Below are 21,347 nucleotides of genomic sequence, written 5' to 3'. Positions count from 1 at the left end.
CCCTGGGAGGCTGAGGGAGTACTGTCTCTTCTGCTCTATAAGGGGTGGGAATGGAACTACAGGCTTGCAACAAACCAGTTCGTGCAGGCTGAAGGCACCTGCAGTTACCCAAAGAGGCTGAGGAAGCACAGCTCCCCTCCTAGCCTATTGAGGATGGGGATGGAGCCCCAGGTCTCCAACTATTCAGTCTGTGCTGGTCAAAAACTCCTGCAGGTTCCTGGAGAAGCTGGTACATGCTCCCCCAGCTTCTATTCTGCCAGAGGTGGGGCTGGAGTCTAGGCTATGGCTGCAATTCAATCTGGGTGGAAAGAAGCTAGTCTCTGCCATCAGTATGATTTTCAATCAGCCCCACTTCCCCTCATGATGGGGGTGGAGTTAAATGACAGCTACCAACTTGGACAGGTTCAAACTTTAGCTGTTCTTTGGATTAGACTTTAGCCAGCCAAATTTACTAATCAGTAGCTGAAGTTGGTGCCTGATCATCTCTTCTTCTCCTGTTTTTGGGGAATCAATCTTCCAACCCCAGCTGTTGAGGAGCTCCCGGGGCGGCTTGCACCACCAGTGGAGAATGTGCACCTGGCTCTGAGCATGGAGAACACTACCCATGCAACTTTCCTGCAGATAGGCAGTCTCCTTCCATTCTTTCAAGGGTGTTGCATGATGCTCTTCTGGTTTCCTAGTCACCCCCCCCAACAGGTGCTTTAGATTGCTCTTGGTGCTTACTAACTGCCCTGTAGGATGAGCTGACTCTTGGAGCTCCTTACTCTGCTGCCATCTTGCCCCTTCTCCTGTTTTACTATTTTAGTTAGAATAAAAAGCAATATAAATCTTAAAATACACTCAGACACACACACAAAACTCAAACCTGGGGTAATGATATAAATCCTAGATTATCAGGCAAGGAGAAAAAAATTACTGGACAAGTTTTGAGAAGGCCATCATGTAAAAGGCCCCAGAGGAGAAGAGTGGAGTTTGTCAAACCACTAGAATGACCTATTTGCAGAAGGTCCTGCCAGTGTAGCCGGTTGAGGGATACAGATATGCGACTCTAGGCCAAGGGGATCCTGCTATGGATTCTCTTTCCCTATTTCATTTAACTTTGAATAATTCCTTGAGGGACAAGAAAGCATGAGATACCTAGAGCTTTTGGTTACCTTACCGTCCCACTAAGAACATATGATGTTCTTTTACTTTCCCTTTACTTAGGGAACTTCCTCCAGGTGCTCAGCTGGCATTCACAAGTGCATTTGGCATAGTTCCCAAAATCAAGTTGGCAGGGGGCTTGCCATAAAATAAACAGTGTGTGCTAAATGTTCCATAAGGCTACCTTGCCTCCAACACAAAAGTTAAATCCCTAATATTTATTACTCCTTTAAACTCTGATACGAATGTTTCCCCACCCCTCAATATAATTCTTGCTGTCTTTCTGACTTAGTCTGTCCCCATGGCCATGAAAGACTCTTCCACAAGAGGCTTTATTTCTCTTTTCCAACACCTGTTTCCCTACCCTTAAATTCCTGTCGAATTTCAAGCGCCGTTTTTCACAACTCTGATACCCATCAGTAGATTATCATTCTCAGATGCCCATCGTGTAGTGACTTCCACTTTTTTTTTCAAGGACAAGAAAAGACTTGTTGTTCAAAGAAGTAGTAAAAGTCTAAAGTCATCAAAACAAGATAATATCCTGTGTGAAATGTTGCAGTCACTATGCCTGTGGTTTGGGTCCCTTGATCTTTTGCTCCGAGAGAAGTTAAGTTGGTGGCGGACGTGGAAGACTGAATCTCTCAGACCTCGGCAGGCCCATCTTCAGCTCCCCTTGCTCTTTGGGCTTCTTGGGGAGGAGGGGCTGGAGCTGGCCCACCATTACAACCATGATCTTCAGGCTGCTCCTGGCTCTCAACTTCTTCCCATCCATTGAAGCAACAGGTAAACAATTTTTATTTCTTTCCTCCTCTAAATTTAACTTTTGAGGCCTTGCTGGAGGGCTTGGTTTATTCTAAATTTCAAACACCTTGTTAAATTTGGACTTTTGAAGTGTAGTTTGCTCTGACCTGGCAGCCTGCTATTTAGAAGCTCACGGATTCGTCGGCTATGGTACAGCATTTCAATGAATTTCCTTTAGAATAAAGAAGATTTATTTAGCTGTCAGTCGATAATGTCCCAGGAATTTTTAGCTTTATATATAGCTTTCTTTTTAATTTAAGAAAACTGTTAAAAGCAGGTTGGGTCTGAAAACTGAATTTAATTCATATCATCTGGGTTCACATCCCAGCTCTATTTCTTAGTACTGGAACTTAGGCTGGTATTTAAAGTCTCTGAGGCTCAGTTTCCATATCTGTAAAATAAGGATGATAATAGACCCATCTCATAGTCGTTGTGAGGATAAAATGAAACAATCCATGTAAAATGCTTAGTACAGTCAGTGCCTTGCTAGCAAGATAAATGTTTGTTGTAATTATAATGACTACCCAGTTGAATGAGTGCCACAGAAGTTGGTACAAGACAAATGCTAATAAGTTCACTTTCTTTTACAATTAGCTGAAATCTCTTTTCTTAGATTAAAATCCTTTTAGTTCCCAATGATGATGGAGGAGATGATATATCTAACACTTAAAGGGCACTCACTTTGTGCAGTACTTAATTCTTACAATACCAGGTAGGTCTTAAAATTAACCCCATTTACAGATGAGTAGACTAAGACCTATCGAGACAGGGTAAGTAATTTGCTCAAGGATACACAGGTACTAGGTATTGGAACCAGAGTCTGAGCCACCTTAGTCTGCCTCCAGACACCTTGCTCTTAAACAGTAGGCAGTTTTACCTATCATGGCATGGTTTGTAATTTTATAGATGCAGATGAAGTCAGGATTACAGCATCATCCGAAGACACAACTCCAAGCAGAAAGAGCATGCCACTTTGGTGAGCTGGAGTAAGGTGTTCGTCCAACTTGTTCCCAGAGTTAGAAAAAGGTTCCACTTGGTTGAAAAACAGGGCTGATAGTGGTCAACTGGCATATTTGAATGAGGATAATTATTTTTCCCTTAAAGATATATCGAAAGGCCAGCATCTTAAATTTCTTTTATTTTAGTGGTACAGAGCTGGCAATTTTGTCGTTGTTGTTGTTCTTAAACATCATGTGCAAGTCCTTCAAAGGGTATAATTTCCCCGCCTGCAGAAGTACAATAGTTACATGCATACCTACTTATTTCATTGTCTGATATGCCAGTGATCGCATTTATAAATTGTGTATTTACTAAAAGGTGTTAATAGAACGAAAGCCAGAAGCAAGTAATGAGATAAGTCATTACCCAATATCTGGTACCAATCACTTAAGTTACAAAATACATTTTAAAAGAGTCTTTAAAATTTATTTTTAAAGGATCCTTACAATTCGTTTTTAAGAACTCTTTAAATTTTCTTAACTGAGACAGTAAAGGATGGCGAGAAAGAAAAGGGAAGCCTCACTCTAATGGAAAGCTATTTAAAATTAGTAATTGTGCACAAATTACTTTTCTGAGGTGATTAGAGAACAACCATCTGTCATCAATTCATTCACTCTGTTTGAAGATATATTTTGCAAGGCTCAAAGCTTTTTATTTTTTTTCTTTGGAACTTTAATTAAGGGGGATAGTTGAAAACAGCAGTCGTTGAGTTCATACACACAGAACCTTTGTTTTCTACTTTGAGATAGTTCTAACTTTTGAATGCCAGCTTACCCTCATAATGATTTAATGCTGAGTGGCCATCTGATGAAGATGGAAAGGGAGGGGTAGAGGGGGCACTTCTGAAATGCCTCTTCCTGTAAGAAAATTTAAGAGAAAGAAAATAATTACATCATGCAATTATGTATGATTCAATCTAATTAAATGTGCAAAGCCTTCCATGTGCTTTTTTGTCTTTCTGTATTTACCCTCTTTGAAAAGATTAGATATAAGGAAACTCTCTGGTCAAAGTATAATTATCCTGCCCAGGACTGTGAGCAACTACTTTTGTATTTGAACTGATTACATGCATATAAAGAACAGATTCCCGTCCCACCCCATCCCCGCATTAATTTAATAATTCTAATTCATTGGTTCGTGGCATAACTTAAAATACTCTCTCCTAGAAAGGTTAAGCTTAGCCTAATTTTTCATGATTTTGACAATGCTGAAGGAAGATCTTTATGGCTAAATTAAAGAAGTATGACTTAGGAAGATGAGGAAATCTTAACTTAGGAAATTCCATTACTTAAGTTGCATGTTTTCTACCAGACTTGGATAATTGTGCAATTGAGAGCCACAAGAGAGAATTTTGTTGGATTTTGGAACACGAGTCCAACCTGGCCCTTGAAAGGGGAATGATTTGTGATTGATGATAGGAGTAAGCTCATAATGCATGGCTCAGTCTACGTATTTTTCAGCCAATATTGGTTATTTTTCAGCAAGCTAATCATCCAATATGAAGCCAAAATCAGGACACCACCATTTTTCCATGAGAGCACTTCTTTTTATTGCTCCCCAAACCTTGGCAAATAAGCCGTCAAAATGGCCACTTGGGCCGTAAGTGTTTTCCCAATGCCGCTGCATTCCCCTCAGACTTCTTTTTCCTGAGAAAAGCACAAAAGGCAGGACAGTGATTGGTAATTAATAAGAAATCACCAGCAAAGCAAGGTAATTAAAAACTTCATTTTTAATTCAGCCTTCAGCAAATGACTCCTCTGAGGTAGCTGTACACGAAAAGAAGTAATTTACCACTTACAGGAAACTGTTGCTCTGAAGCTAGACTTGGGAAAGCAAGGTTAAGAAGATGAATGTTGAAAATGCAGTGTTATTAACAACTTGCTGTGTCCACATGGCATCAAATACACTGTCGCCAGTTTTCCTGAATGTTAAAAAATTGACAGAATGTTTTGCCATTTCAAGTAAATTTGATGGATAATTCAAAAGCATAGACATTGCTTAAGGATTTGTTTTACTCCACTCTCATGCGTTAAGATGATATACTATGCATTTTTTTAAGGCAACCATCCAGCAAGGACTTTTACTGTAAGGACTGTGGAATTATTATCAATATATCAATACCAGGAAATAAAATGAGTCATTTCCACAGATAGATTAGAAATAGAAATGAATCTGTGATCTTAACTCTGAAGCTCTTACATTCAAACCTTGATTATGGGTGGGGAGGGGACCTTACCTGCCTCCTCTTTAGAACTAGACTCCTTTTTAATGTCTCTTTTTATTTCATGGGTGGAGAAATGCCATATGATTGCTGTCTACTTTTATCACATGTAGATATCTTCTTCCGAGTAGTTCCTGCATTCAGTGTGCTGAAATTTACAATATGAAAATTTTTATGCCACCGTTATCCCAGAGGAAAATTCTGTTTGTGGCTATTTATTAACTAGTCTAGGCATTTATAAGGATACACAATTCATTTCAGACTCTCTTGTCTGAAGATCAGAAGGCAGGCATGCTGTCAAAGCACAATTATTTACAGGAGGGTCACTGAAAGGGACAAAATCTTGTCTTTTCTCCTTTTTGTCTCTGTAAAGTTTTGTTTGCCTTTTTCCTCAAGAAATTTATTATTTGTGGAACTTCACAGAAGCTGGAACTTTTCTTTGCAGTAGGTGGTCTAGTTGAATATCCAGAAAAAAAAAACAAACTAGGTGGCTTTTTGACTGACTGATGGGGTCTCTGGTTTTCTAAGTGGTGTTAAGGCATCTGTGTGTCTTCTCTGGTGGTTTCTTTGACTCTTTTTGACCAATGACATTGTGTTGGTACCAAGAAAATGCACCCAAAGCTTACAGATGGAGAATCATTGTATCAGAATCAGTCCCTGAAGCTGGAAGGAAGGTGATTCAGGCCCCTTGGGAAAGTGATTGGAAAGGAAGGGTCTAACTTGCTTGTTACTCTCATTTTGATGGCTCTTAACATGAGAGAAGAGATGTATTGAATGGGATCGAGAGAGATTACAGGTCACCCAGTCACTCAGGAGAGGATCTGGAAAAAAGAGTTTAGACTTCTTTGGTCTTATTCTTTCAATGTTAATTTCACAGGATTCTTAATTAATCCGTGTGTCACCATGCAGGTTATGTGATTTTATGTTTTTATTGCTGGAAGACAACTGGTGAGGTGGTGGAGAATTTCTTTCTTAATTTTAAGTTGCTCCTTCATCTGCATCATCATTACCGTCACCTTTATCTTTGTCATCGTCTTCATTATCTCGGGGACTTTGGCTGACAAGGTAACTAGGTTAATTGTTCCTGATGGTGTCATCAAGAATCACCCACTCACAGTTCTCTTTAGCCTCTGATCTAATCGTGGCACCTTTTCCTGCACTACCTGAATCATTTGTTAGCTCACAATCCACCGTATAATGTGTTGCTTATAACATTAACTCCTATTCATCACCCGCTATTTTACACAGAAATCTGAAGTTATTGACTCTGAATTATTGAATCCATGCTTCATATTTTAACAATGACTTGATTCCTTTGAGAGCTTAGATGGATGTTGGGTTTTTTTTTCTTGTTGGAAAGGTAGAAGGTTGTGCTCTCATTGCTTGGGATAGTTGATTTGTATCAAAGCATCAGAACATTACTGTGGCTGAATTTGTAGCTTCCATGAGATCTGAAAACTTTCTTTGATATTAAGCACTGCTATTAGTAAGTGTACACAATTTAGGGCCAACCTGAGTAACGCTGAGTTCAAGAGGGTTTCATTTCTGACTTACAAACTCTGTCTCCCACTCATGAATCCTACACATTTTTGCTTTATCCTTCACAGTTTTGCTTCCACATGGAGACTACTGGGGGCTTAAAACAAGGTATTAGTAGGTTCCTGTTCTCTAAAGTGCCTGACTGTTGGGTAAAATGGGTCTCATTTGTGTGCTCATTCAATAGGCATTTCTTGAATGCCTTCTATGTGTAAGATGTTGGTCTAAATGTTTGCATCTGTTTGAAAGACACAAAAACCCACTTTAGTCTTCAAGGAAATGAAAACTATGAAATCTTACTGGAAATTTATTTCATTTTAGGACCATTGAAAAAGACATTCCATTCATACTGATTTATTTTAAGGAAAACATTTATAGCAGAAATATACATAGAATTGTTGAATTCAATCACAGACATTTAGAGATGGGAAGGAAATTTAGAGGTTTCTCAATTTATAGAAAAGAAAGTTATTCTCATGGTTTCTAGAATATGTTAATAGAAGATGAACCAGAAATGCTTCCTGGTATTTTCAGGTGCCTTTAGCTGAACCTATCTTACTTATCAAACTTATCTCCTTTCATACCCTAATATAGGGCCCTCAACCCCAATTTTGCAAGTTTCTTTACTGTCCCACTGAGTTATACTTTGCCTTCATAACTTAACTGATGCTGCTTCCCTCTTGGATTTCCCTCTCTCCCCTTCTCTGGCCATCTAAATTTTACTGTCTTTCATTTAATATCTTTCGTGCAAGATCCACTTCCTTGAGAAAGTTTTCCCCGAATACTTCAGCCTTTATTATGAATTTGTAAGAGGAGTTCCAATGAGAGTATAACTCAATCTAACACATATTTATTAAACTTCTGTTATTTTTCAATCTGTTAGGATCTGGGAGAATATAAAAAGAAGGAAAGAAATATAAAGACTTAATTTGCTCACAAGAACTGCTTGTGTAATTAATCGAGTTCTCTCTGCCTTCATGGACTTTATGATCTAGTTGAGATCCTATTTAACAGGATATAACACCTGAAGACAGATAAATGATACCAGTTGGCAGTCCTTTACTATTTAATGGTATAATAAATTTGTGTATATTATTCTCATAATCCGGAATGACTCTTACATTTCCCACCTGAAGAAGCCTTCTCTGAGACCCTAAATGACTAAGTTAGGGATTTCCTTCTAGGATTCCTAAAAAATCCCCTTCTTACTATAATCGTATTGCCATTTTGTGTTGGCACCTCTATTTTTTCCACTAGACTGTGAGCAACTTGAGGGGAGGATCATGTCTTACTCATCCTTATAACGTCAGTACTGTGCACAGTGCCAAAAGCATTGCAGGTAGTCCATAAATATTTATTGAAGGGAGGAAATGAAAGAATTAGCTGCAAAATGAGGAAACAAAAAATACTCCTGAAAGTTTAATAGGGGATGGTAAACTGTTTCGAAGAATTGGGAATTGAGCTGTACTTTAAAGGTAGGTAGGATTTGAATAAATAGTGATATCAGTAATAATTTCTACTTAACATTGATTTGGTACTTGCAATGTGTCTGGCGCTGTTTGAACTGGTTTTCCTTGTATTCAATCATTTAACCTTCCCTCATATCCTGTGAAGTAGGTACTTTGATTATTCCCATTTATAGATGGGGAGATTGAAGCACAAAACTAGTAGAACAACTTGCCCATTGTCACACAGCTGGTAAATATGTGAATCCAGATGGTCTTGCTCCATGGTTCATGCTCTTAATAATGCTATTTTGTTAGGAAGGAGAAGCAATACAAATAAAGAAATATAACCAGAAAGAGTGGTGTATTCTTCAGCAGATGACCAGTCTGAATGTGTGGAGGGCTGGAGAGGTAAGGTAGAACAGGTTAAACAAAAGATTGAATATTGATCATAAAAACTCAAACTTTATTTTCAATATACTGTGAGCAACAGAGAGATTTTGGGAGTAGAGTTTAGGATGGTCTAGAAGATATGAAGACTAACGACAAGGAGACCAAGTTATAACACTCTGCCACTTTCTCAGGAAGTGGGTAGTAGATTAGAATTTGGGAATAGGAAGATGGGAATAAAAAAAAGTGACTATTGTAAGAAATGTTTTGAAAGTGGAAATGCTGGTATTCAGGTCCTGTTTTAGGGGTAAGAGTGAGAGAGAGGCAAGAATAAAGAATCATTCCAAGGTTTTTGGCTAATAGAGGAATGGTAGTATCACCATCTGAAATTAAAATGTTAGTGGAGGTCTGTTGTACACTGAATAGATCTTTAAAAAATTTAATAGAGCAGTTGTTCTGTGACTGAGTTTTGAAGGAAACAGTTTGGTTTTAGTCATGTAGCGCTTGAAGTGATGGCTTGAGATGTCAGAAAAGTGTCCAATAGATAGCTGCAGACAGGGAAACTGGATCAGAAGAAAATATTTAGGAATCCTCATCTTTGGAATAAAGCTGAAGCCATGAGAATGGATGGATACTCAAAAAGAGAGGATGTAAATGTAGAAAAGCAGGGAGGTGATCAGAATCTGGAAAATACCTATGGTCAGGGAAGTGGATGATGATGGCTCCTCTTTGAAGGAGACAGAGAACATGGTTGGAGAAGTAGGAGGGGAAAGAGACAAAGGGAATGTTGTTGAAGTCAAGGGAAGAAAGAGTTTCAAAAAGAGACAATGGTCAATAGCAAATGCAGAAGTGAAGGAAAGGTGAATAATGGCTTGAGAAGGCCACTGGATCTGGCTAAAAGGTCAGTTGGGACCTCTGAATTTAGGTAGAGTGATGGGGAAGGAAGATAAGACTTTAAAGGTTAAGAAAAAGTGGGAGGAGACAAAATTGAGTAGTGTTTGGCCTTGAAAAAGAGAGGAAATTGAAAGCTAGAGTGAAGGCAATTAAGAACATAAATGTGTATCATCCATAATGTCTACCATGAAGAGGACATATCTCTAAGAGTGAGGAGAAAAAGAAGGGATTTGTAGGAAGAACAGAGGACATTAGGAAGCTAGGGTAGATAATGATTCTAGGTGGTAAGTCTGATTTAAGAACCTTTTTGTTATATATATATATAAAAGAGGGCATTGGGCTAAACCTATATGAACAAGGGCCAATGGATAATGCATGCCTTGAATGTGCAGATTTAGCCCAAACACACTTTGAATTCTTGCTGGACCTTCAAAATATACAATATGGCTCGGTTTGGCCTCAGCTCAAGGCTGGGATAATAAGGTGACAAGGTTTAGGCCAACCCTGCCCAGCATTGTGGGCAGGGCTCCAGTTTCCAGACAGGGAAGTTACTCTCAGGATCTCTGCTGTGTTTTTCAGAGCAAGGATGTAGCTGCTTGACCTTGACTGTGGGGAGGCCAAGTCTGCTATTCTTTTACCCTCCTTTTTTCAAACTTAAAAGTTAAAGCCATTTATTTCTCAAGGTAAAAGAGGTATGATTAGGAGTTTTAGGTTGTCCTATTGTGACATAACTTTTCTAGACCTTAGTTTCCTCATCTGTTATATGAAGAGGTTGGAATAGAAGACATCTCAGGTCCATTTCTGGTTTAAAAATGCTTCTAGGGAAGCTTCGTGGTTGAGCACCTACTTACCATGTACGAGGTCCCAAGTTCAATCCCTGGTACAGCCTGAAAAGAAAAAATTTTCTGAAGTGGAATAAAATCCCCCAGCTTTTATTAGCCCTAACTAGGCACCACAACTGCCCCAACTCGTTGTGGATGCTTTTATGATCTGATAAGGAAAATACAAAGAATTGCAAAATAGCCGTCTCTAAAGTCACTTGGAGGGGTTGCTAACCAGGATATTTGACATTAATGTGCTTAGAAATGACTGCAGGATTTGGGGATTATATTGTCTCCACTATCTCTTATCTTCTTATGTAACATTGCAGTACAAAACAGTGATTATTTCCAAGCTTTCAGGCCATACCGCTTACCTAGCTGATTTAGTATATGTCAAGGTGGTCCTGAACAGGCTCTGCAGGAGGAGATAGATTTGGAGCAGCCAGGAGAAATGTATTGTTATCTTCATTACAGGGTTACTTTGATTTTGTGCTCAGAATGAGGGTGATTCAGAAGGGAAATTTGGTTATGAGATTAAAATGCATATTTAGAAAAATCCTACCTGTGGGATTTCTTTTGATCTTTAACTAATCAAAAGATCAGTTAACTGATCTTTTAAATGAATGATCATCATCATATTTACGTAAAAAGTTGTTTAGCCCCAGTAACCTACTATTTGGAATATAGGTGACCTTTTGGGATAATAAAATCTAATTTTGGGGAGTGGATCTGTGGCTTTTGGTATGGATACCTCATTTTATAATTTAACATGCTCAGCCATGTTTTCTCTTACTTTGCCCTTTCAGCTTTTAGGAGATGTGAGGAAAATTGCAGACCTTTGAATTGCAGTTGGTCACATTGTCCCCAAGTTTACGTTGCTCTTTGTTTAGGAATTTTCAATCCTAAAGTGCTCACACCACTGTATTTGAGTGATAGGATTGTAGTGCAGGCTAGCAGTTTCAATATTAACTATGATCCTAATGCAAGGGGCTTCCCAGGATTCCCTGACTACCTTCCTTGAGTTCTACTCCCACATTTCTAATTCCCTCTGGACCTTTCTTCCTGGATGCCTTGCCTGCTTCTCAGACCCTACTTCTCTAAAACAGAACTCAACAAAAATTCCCTCTCTTCACTTCCCTCATTTTGCCAATAGTGCCTCCACTCTTTCCCTCACCCAGCCCAGGGACTCTGTCATTTTTGGTTCCTGTTTCACCACCTGTCTGCACAACTGAGTACCATGGTGTTGTCCGTCCTTTCCATCCCAGCTGCCACCTCCACATTTCAGGCCTTATGTGTGCACATTGATGCTTTTGCAACAGCCTCCTGATTGGTCTCTGCCTCAATTCTACCCTGGCTCCAAGCCAATCCACAGCCCACTACCGTGCTAACCTTCCAAAGTAGCATTTACCACACCATTTTCAACTCAGCCATCTTCAAGTTGAGATGTTTTCTGTTGCCTTTTGTAGTCGACGTCTCCCACTGATTTCATAGTAAAATTCCATGCACCTTTTCTTTTTTTTTTTTTAAGATTTATTTTTATATCCCCTCCTCCCCCGTTCCCGCTGTTGTCTGCTCTCTGTGTCCATTCGCTGTGTGCTCTTCTGTGTCTGCGTGTATTCTCATTAGGCGGCTCCAGGAACTGATCCTAGGACCTTCCAGAGTGGGAGAGAGGCGATACTCTCTTCTGCCACCTCAACTCCCTTTTCTGCTCTGTCTTCTTATTTTCTCTCCTCTGTGTCTCTTGTTGCATCATTTTGCTGTGCTAGCTCTCAGCGTCAGCCGACATTCCTGTGTGGAGTGGCTTTCCCGCGCTGGGTGGCACTCCCATGCAGCGGGGCACTCCTGCATGGGGCGGCATTCCAGCGTGGGCTGGCACTCCACGTGGGCTGGCTCATCACATGGGCCAGCTTACCCTCACCAGGAGGCCCTAGGCATCGAACCCTGGACCTCCTATATGGTAGACAGGAGCCCAATTAGTTGAGTCACATCTGTTTCCCCATGCACCTTTTCTTGGCATTTAAATTCCTGCAGGATCCATATCAGCCATCTTCTCCTACTTTCCCCCTATGTAAATTGGATACTTTGCTAGTCCTCAATAAATGCTGTCCCTTCCCATACTTTCCCTTACACTAAGGCCATTTCTTCATCTTAGCTTGCCTAATCTGCCCCAAAGTTCATGGCCTAGCTAAAGGCCAGACTGCACAAAGCCTCCAGAATTATCCTACCTGGAAACAAGCTTCTTTCATGTGAAGTCTAATGACTCTCTATAGGTGTCAAGTGCCACACATGGTTTTGAAAAGTAGTTAATTGTATTCCTGTCTTAGGATTTCTCCTAGAAGGAAAAAGCTACATCTCTTACATATTCCCACCTCCCAATGAACTTACTAGAGTAGGTTCCAAAATTTATTTGTTGAGTGAATGAATTTGTCATGTCAGAATTCAGAATATCAAAGAACAAGTCTCTGATACATAAAAATCTCTTTTCAGAAAGTCTTTGATCTTTTTGATCATTTTCTATCTCAAGAATTGGTGCCTTAGGTCTAGGTACTCAGATGGGACTTTTTGCTACTGAACTATTTGACCTCTGAGTTACTTTCTGACAGTTGAATGTAGCAAAATAATTTTTTTAAAGGCCAAGGCCAAGTATCCTCTCCATTACGGTATCTGCAGCCATAGGGCAAACCCAGATTGGGGCTAAAGGTAGAATTTAGTGCTGGCTAACAACTTGTTTAGTAAATTTATCAATCAGGCTTCTATTTCTATTTGTGTTGTTATGTGTGATCATTTGTCTTTGAGTAAGTTCTCTAGATTTTGTTTAAAAATTACATTTTCTGTCAGTAAGAATTAATGTGCTTGATATAACTGATAGTTGTGATACATAGAATCTTGGACAGTGTTGGCTGCATGGTCCAACTCTGTCTTTTGACAGAAATCATTGCTTCTGTTATGGTAGCCTCCTCTACACAACTCTCCTTTTGAGGTTCCCTTTCCTTCCAGAAAGCACAGTTTGTCTTATGGGTTCTGAGAAAATACCCAATTGGCCTGTGGGGCAGCCTTCTCCTTACGGAGCCCGAGAGGGAGCAAATAGTCAGATGGCCTCCTGTTGAAGGATACAGGAAATATACTGAGAAGAAAGTTACAGTAACTTAACCAGCTCGTGGTCAGGAGGGAGGTGTTCTGTACTGGGGAAACCAGCGTCACCTTTACAACATGCACACAAACATCATAGGGCAAGATGGTTGAAAATAGAAAGCTTTCCTTATTTTTGGTTCCTACCTAACCTAGGAAAATCTGTTCATTCAGAATTTAAAGAAGTAAACAATACAATTAGTTCATTACTGCAAAAGAAACTGACTTTTTTGCAGTGCATAGGTGGAACCCAAAAAAGCTCTTATGAGATTCTGAAAGAAAATCACATTGCTAATTAAAAGTTTGTTATAGCCTTCTTACTGCTTCCTTAATGTTCCAATTCATACTTCAGCCTTGAGTACTGTTTACTCTACTCTCTGGTTCATCAACCTCTCGGTGTCATTTGATTTCTCTGTGGTGTTAAGATAAAGAAAAGGAAAGAAAAGTGTTGTAAACTCTAAAATGAAAAACAAATGTAATTCACAAAGGCCCCAAAGTATTCTACCAGAGAGACCTAGATTGAAAAGTGACTTTACATGCTGACTAATATCCAAATTCAATCCCTTTTGTACACTTGGGCAAGTTGAAATGAAAGCATCACAATGGTATCATTATTGCTTATGGGTCTGACATAATTGATAAGAATGCTTCTTGTAATCACATTGTCTGTACGCCTTATCTCGGATCCCCTCTGTGTGCTTTGGGAAGTCTCTGAAATTGTAAGCAATATGTTTAGTGTATGTGCAGTAGATGCAAAAAAGTTTGAAAACACACTTTTCCCAAATAGGACCATGAAATCAATTCAATCTTGCTGAATGAAAAAGTTGTTTTGCTATTCACTCATGATTTAAAATATTGCTCCTAGAATGCATACATAACCAACTTATCTCTTCCACTATTTTTGTGACAGTTAAAAAAGTCATTTAATTCTTTTATTTTCAATCCTTTTTCTGAGTGATTGGTTTTAAACATCTCAAAGTTTCCTACCATCTGAGCATTTTTTTTCCCCACAGGAAAAAGGTAGAGAAAATGGAATTGATCTTAGTGTGCTCCTCTTCTCACTTCATTTACTCCCCTATTCAATGATATTCTTTTCCCTCTCACTTCAGACACCTAGTACCATCCCCTCTATTAAGTCCACCTTTGAAAGAAACTTGGATCAATATTGAAATTGCTTAATTGAGCTGATGGGAAAGATGCTTAGGGTACTTTCTCTGGTGCCTTGGAGACACACCTTAGAAATGGCTAGCCATTTCACCTGTGCAGAGGGTTGACCTGGTTACTAAAAATAGTAATTGACCCATTTACAATAAGGGTAGAGGGAAACACTTTTTTGAACAAAGATTTTGTCCCCTCTTATTCTCATGGAAACACAAGAAACTTTCAATTTTCCAGAAGCCAACTATATTACAAGATTCACAGATTATCTGTGGGAAATCTTTTGCTTTCACTGCCTCGCTCATAAGCAGCAGATAAGTACCTTCTCACCTATGATCTTACTCTTCGTGTCGCCTGTTGTCAAGCAGGAGTTGTGAGGGAAAGAGGTTTGAGGTTACTGCTTCCTGTCTCCACACCTTTAGGTGGTTTAGCTACTTAGGAAAGGCTTCAAAAAGCAAACATTCTAATAATCATCAAAACAAGTAGTCAATTCAGTCAGAGAACTGTCAAGTCAATCTTTTGATACCAGAGGCAAATACAGTTGATAGGTTGGTAACATTGTCTTTTAACATAGTAGGTTTGGCCTAGGTAGATGTTGCTTAACCCCTCACAAAAAGGAATATCAAAATCTTTAAGTGAAAAGGCTACGTCTGCTAAAAACAAGTTAGCTTGAGAAGGATACTTTCCATCAACACAGATATTAGAATGAGGAAGTTTAAATACTTCTGTTTCTTCTGAGTTTAGTTTTTACAATATGGCCTTAAGTTATTTGAAGTATTTTGTGAACTCCCAGAAATGCAGAGAACCAAACTGCATACGCCAAACATCATTTGATGTTCTTTCTGTAATCTTCTGCTTCGATCTATCCATGTCATTACTCCACTCCAGCAGAGTAAAGGATGTGTATTTTCACAAGGCTCCACTTAAAAAAAAAGAGGAAACAGAATTATTGTGTCTACCAGAAGTCATAATCATCACATAGATTCAGGATCATTTGGAGCAAGTCATTATTTTTTCCTACCACGAGAAGTAAATTTCCTTCATTTAGCATCTCTGTAAGGCAGATACAGATTCTGAGGTCCTATGAGGTGGTTTTCCACTTAGACTCTGAACGGTTCTCTGGATGACTGACACAAACCAATGTGGGACCAAGTACTATAAGAAATAGGCTATAACTGTTGAAAAACAAGAGGTTCTATCAGCCAACCCTGAACTCAGCTTGGATCTAAACTTGGAGACTGTTAGCCATAGAATACCACATTTTAAGAAAAGTGCTTCTAGCATAGTATCCATGGTTTAAATGTCAGTGAACTTAAAAATTACATGTATTGACATGAGTGAGGGAGGAAAGTAACCATTGAAAGATACATGTCTCCTTTTCAGCGAATGACCATATAACCAATATTTTTCTTTTTAAAAAAATTAATTTATTGAAGTATATCACTCATACATTAACATATAAACAATAAGTGTATAATAATAGTTGCGAGCTTACAAAACAAATATATATAACATCATACAGGACTCTCATAACTCACCCCACCACCAATAACTTGCATTGTTGTTAAACCTTTTTAATTAATGATTAAAGAACATTGTCAAAATATTACTACTAACCAAAGTATTTTTCCCCCAGCCACCCCTATTGTTATCTTTATATCATTTATATATGAACATACATAAACAATTAAGTGTATAGTAAAAGTTGTGAACTTACAAAGCAAATATGCATAACATCATACAGGGGTCCCAAACATCAACCCTCCACCAACACCTTACATTGTCATGAGACGTTTGTTACAAATTATGAAAAAATATTGTCAAAATCTTACTACTAATCATAGTCCTTATCATAAGGACCAAATGTAACCAATACTTTTCAAGGTCTTCCTCACTAAATCTTAGTACAAAGAGTCACAAAATATAGCATTCTTCTTTCTTTCCTTGCTCAATCACTTGAGATGCCATCTACCAAGAGAACACTGAATAGGTATCATCCAGTCTTATGTGGTAATCTTGAGAGGCCCCTCCCTGAAAAATTTCTCCATTTGTAGTGCTGAGGTAGAATGGGCTAAGGAGAAATTTGATCTATTTCAACAATGCTGAGGTTTGACTTTTGTTGGACCCATAATGGGACACAAAGACAATCTATCTTATCATATTCTGCCTTATGGAGCAAAAGCAGTTTCAGGAGACAAAGACTTCTCCCTTCCAGAAAACAGCAAACAGTGGATTAAGTTCCAAGTAGTCAATTGTGTGCCAGTACTCTTTGAAGTAATTTGTTTTTTCTTTGCAGTGATCCGTCGGGATGAAGAACATCTCCTTCATTACCCAGATATCTAACCTTCATCTCAGCTTCTGAGTTGTCTATTCTGATAGTGTAATGAATGAAGAAGAGATGTTGACAAAAGGAAACCCGTGTTATGTAGTGGTAGGTCAGGGTGGCCTAAGGACTGTCATTTTTAACTCCTCCTTCTCCCTCAGTCACCACATCTAAGTCAATGCTGAGTTTTGCAAATTTTAGCCTATAAATGTATTTTTTGAGTTTACATAATTATTCCTAACTGCAGCTCATTACCTCTTGCCTAGACAACTACAACTGTATCTTAACTGATTTCCATATTTCAACTTTTGAATCCTTCAAACTTATCCTCCACATTTTTGCTAAAGTGCTCTTCATAAACTGGAAAATTTTACACATCACTTTCCTGCTTAAAATCCTTTAATAGTTTCCTGTCACCTGTAGGCGAGAGCCCAAGTTCCCTAATGAAATGAACTACGCCTGCTTTTCCAGTCTCGTTTTTCACAATTCACGTCCAGCAAAATTGAGGTAGCTCTAATTTCCCATGTCTAAAGTACTGTTTGCCACTTCCTTGTCTCCTCTGCCTAGACTGCTCTTTTCTTTGTCTTCTCCCATAGCCCCCACCTCACCCCAACACACACGTGCACACATGCACACATGCACACACACACACACTACTGCTTCACCCCCCTGCCCCCCCCCCAGTCAAAGACACATCTTAGCCTGGCTAATTTGTATTCAGTAAAAAGCTGTCAAATTAATGTTAGGAGTCACTTCCTCCAGGAAGCTTTCTCTGATTACCCCATTTGCCTCAGAAACACTCTGTGCAGATCACTGTGCCACTTTTTAAGTCGCCGTCTGTTTCCATATCTTTGTTCCCCACCAGTCCGTGATCTGCCCGAGGACAGGAACTAAGCCACTTATCTTTGGGAAATAGATTTTTCTCCCTCACTGTGTCATCTTTTCTCTCCCACCATGTCAACACCCTGAGTTGACTCCTCAAGTATAGATGCTGGAGTGTCTCTTCCTTCCTCCCTCTCCTTTCCTTCTCTCTATTTCACTGTGGGTGATGGCAGGAGGAGGCCAAAGTGGGTGACCATACTCTCATCCTCTCCAGCCTCCCTTGGTTTCCCTGCCCTTGCTCCATTTTTGTCACCCACAAAGAAACCCTAGTTTCATCTTTCTCCCCTTATATCAGCTCTTAAGGGCAGATCTGGGTGCCCATTAAAACAGAATCCAAATCATTAGCAACAGTAACAGGGTTCCTAGAGGGGTCACTAAGCTGAATGACAGTTATCTTGCCTCACTCTCTGAAAAGGAGGTGAGATGCTTGCATATATTGCTGGGGTTGGTTGCCCTTCCTATCAGAACAAGCTCAACGACTCCCTCTAAGAAAACAAAGATAAAGTCCCAATAAAATAAAACAAACACAAAAAACAAGGTGAATTTTCATATCAAGACAGGCTGAACATTTCGATATTTTACATGTTTATTTTTCAGTGCTTTGGGAGAGTATTTGTTGAGTGAGAAATAAATGAAGCAAAGTTGTTAAGATACCAGTTTTGAAGAAGGATTTAATGCAATGGTCATCTAGATATATCTAGCTGCTGATAAGAATTATACAGTCAGATTGCCATCTTTCATTCACTTATTGTCTAATGAGATCCTATTCCTTGCATAGCATGTTGTGCTTGCTCATAAGAGACTTGGAAAGCAGGTGCCTAGAGAAATTACATATGAATCCAAAGCTAAACAAATTGAATCCTATGAAACAAGAGGTTCCAAAGGTGGAACCTGACCAAATGGCAAATGACTTCTTCAGTCATTGCTTTGAGATCAGAGAAGAAAGAGGCATTCTGAGCCATGGAGTTAGGGGACAAAGTGGAGATAGGAGTGCCCACAGTGTGTTCCTGGGATGTTCACCTAAGCAGTCTGGTTAATTAGGAGGTTTTGGTTTGAGGAGATGGGTTTGGAAAAACCCATGAAGGCATATGGATTTAGGGATAAGAAGTGAGGATTCAGCTATTAATCTACCAGTTCTCAAAATTGGCTACAATTTAGAATCACCTGAGAATCTCTAAAAATACTGATGCCTGAATCCCACACCCAGAGATTCTCACTTAATTGTTCTGGGGTACTGCCTGGGCATCAAAGGGTTTTTTCTCCCCCCTTTCCCCCTCCCTGCTCTTTTTGCTGTCTGTGTCCATTCGCTGTGTGATCTGTATCTATTCCTTTTTTTTGTCTTCTCTTCTCGTTTTTCTCCTCTAGGATTCACTTGGATTTGGTCCTGGGGACCTCTGAGTGGAGAGAGGTTCCCTGTCACTTGTACCACCTCAGTTCCTGGTTTCTGCTGTGCTTCACCTTGACTCTCCCCTTCATCTCTCTTTTGTCATCTTGCTGCATGACTCACTTGCTTGGGCACTCGTTCACTGTGCAGCCACTTGGCTTGCCACGTGGGCACTCGTGAGGGCACTTGGCTTGCCATGTAGGCACTGGCTTGCCACATAGGCATGCTTTCTCTTTTTCTTTTTTACCAGGAGGCCCCAGGGATTGAACCCAGGTCCTCCCATGTGGTAGGTGGAAGTCCTATCACTTGAGCCACTTCCGCTTCCTGAATCAAAGGTTTTTAATGTTCACCATTTGATTCAAATATGCAGTACGTTTAAGAATTCTGTTCGGCCATAGTGGTTTTCAACACTAACTGAAGTCAACTGAGGGAACTTTAAGACAATATCAAAGAGAAAATATTTGCAAATCATATATCTGATAAGGGTCTAGTATCCAGAATTTATAAGGAACTCTTACAACTCAACAATAAAAGCACAAATAACCTGATTCAAAATAGGCAAAGGATCTGAATAGACAGTTCTCTAAAAAGGATATACAAATGACTAGTAAGCACATGGAAAGATGCTCATCATCATTTGTCACCAGGGAAATGCCTATCAAAACCACAATGATAACACTTTATACCCACTAGGATGGCTATAATAAAAAAGATGGACAGTCACAAGCATTGGTAAGGATGTGGAGAAATAGGAACCTTCATACATTGTTAGTGGAAATATAAAATGGTGCTACTGCTTTGGAAAACCATTTGGCAGTGTCTCAAAAAGTTAAACATAGAGTTGCCATGTGACCCAGCAATTCCATTTCTAGGTAGAGACTCAAGAGAACGGAAACCAAATGTGCACACAAAAACTTATACATGAAGGTTCATAGCAAAATTCTTCATAATAGCCCCAAAGCAGAAACAATTGATGAATGGGAAAATAAAATGTGGTATATCCAACAATGGAATATTATTTGGTCCTTGATTTGTTCACCATTTGCTCAGTAACTTTAGACAAAACTTCGAATGTCTCTAGACCTCAAATAGTCATTTTAAAAAACACCAGTTGACGATATTGCCATGTGTCTGAATTTGTTGTGGAAAGCAAATTAAAGCAAACTCTTTGGGTTACCATTTCTCTTACCTTGTTATTCTACTCTCAGATTTCCAAAAAAAAAAAAAAAAAAAGTCAAACTACTTCTAAACATTTTAATTCCTTCACAAAATTCTGTATCTCAACTTAAAAACAAATCTATTTGTGCATCTGTGTCAGGCATTAAAAGCCATTTCTGAGTACATTACTCAATCAGGAAATCAGCTTGAAGCACAATTAACATCCTAGGAATCTCAGTACAGATTCAAACATTCAGCGTGCCTACCTGTGGTGCTCCATGCCGACAGAAGACCACATTATGCCTTCACAGTGAAAACATGGTCCATTTTCCCATTCAAAGGAGGCTGAAAATAATATCGAAGTGTAAACTTTAAAACTCTAGGTATGATTATCTCCTAAAGAGCTTCTGCATCTTCATCTGCCAAGAAAAAGGCCTGGTGGAGATCTATTCTTTTGGTTAATTAATATATCTTGGTTTCAGGGGATAAAAAAAAGGTTCCTTATACTCTTGTTCTAAGCAAATGATTTCCCTTCCACCCCACCAGAAAACAAGATTTTGGTGAAGCAGTCGCCCATGCTGGTGACATACAACAATGACGTAAACCTTAGCTGCAAATATACCAACAACCTCTTCTCAAAGGAGTTCCGAGCATCCCTTTATAAAGGAGTGGATAGTGCCATGGAAGTCTGTGTTGTGAATGGGAACTACTCCCATCAGCTTCAGTTTCACTCAAAAACAGGATTCGAATGTAACGGGAAATTGGACAATGAGACAGTGACATTCTACCTCAGGAATTTGAATGCTAACCAAACGGATATTTACTTCTGCAAAATTGAAATCATGTATCCTCCTCCTTACATAGGCAATGAAAAGAGCAATGGAACCATTATTCACATCAAAGGTAAATGCAGCTTTAACAATTTAACACTAAAGTAATGGTTTTTAACTGTAGTCTTGAAAACTAGGTCATGGTCAGTTGTGGGGCTGGATCAGTCCCAAGTAATTTGATACTAATACACTTAAGTAAGTTTTTTTTCCCTCCCTCCCTCCCTCCCTTTCTC

General features: G+C 39.2%; 1 protein-coding gene across 1 annotated transcript in view; it reads left to right on the top strand.

Moving 5' to 3' along the window:
• Nucleotides 1-1,618: 1,618 nt before the first annotated feature.
• Nucleotides 1,619-21,347, top strand: part of CD28 (CD28 molecule) — a 30,866-nt gene continuing 11,137 nt past the window's right edge. Inside the window, exons 1-2 of the mRNA XM_012523351.4 lie at nt 1,619-1,926; nt 20,831-21,187. Of these exons, the coding sequence (XP_012378805.1) occupies nt 1,872-1,926; nt 20,831-21,187 (412 nt within the window). The 5' untranslated portion in view covers nt 1,619-1,871. The remainder of the gene's footprint in view (nt 1,927-20,830; nt 21,188-21,347) is intronic.

The sequence above is a fragment of the Dasypus novemcinctus genome, chromosome 7 (assembly GCF_030445035.2).
Source record: "Dasypus novemcinctus isolate mDasNov1 chromosome 7, mDasNov1.1.hap2, whole genome shotgun sequence".
Taxonomy (NCBI): Eukaryota; Metazoa; Chordata; class Mammalia; order Cingulata; family Dasypodidae; genus Dasypus; species Dasypus novemcinctus.
This window is presented reverse-complemented; position numbering and strand designations above follow the sequence as displayed.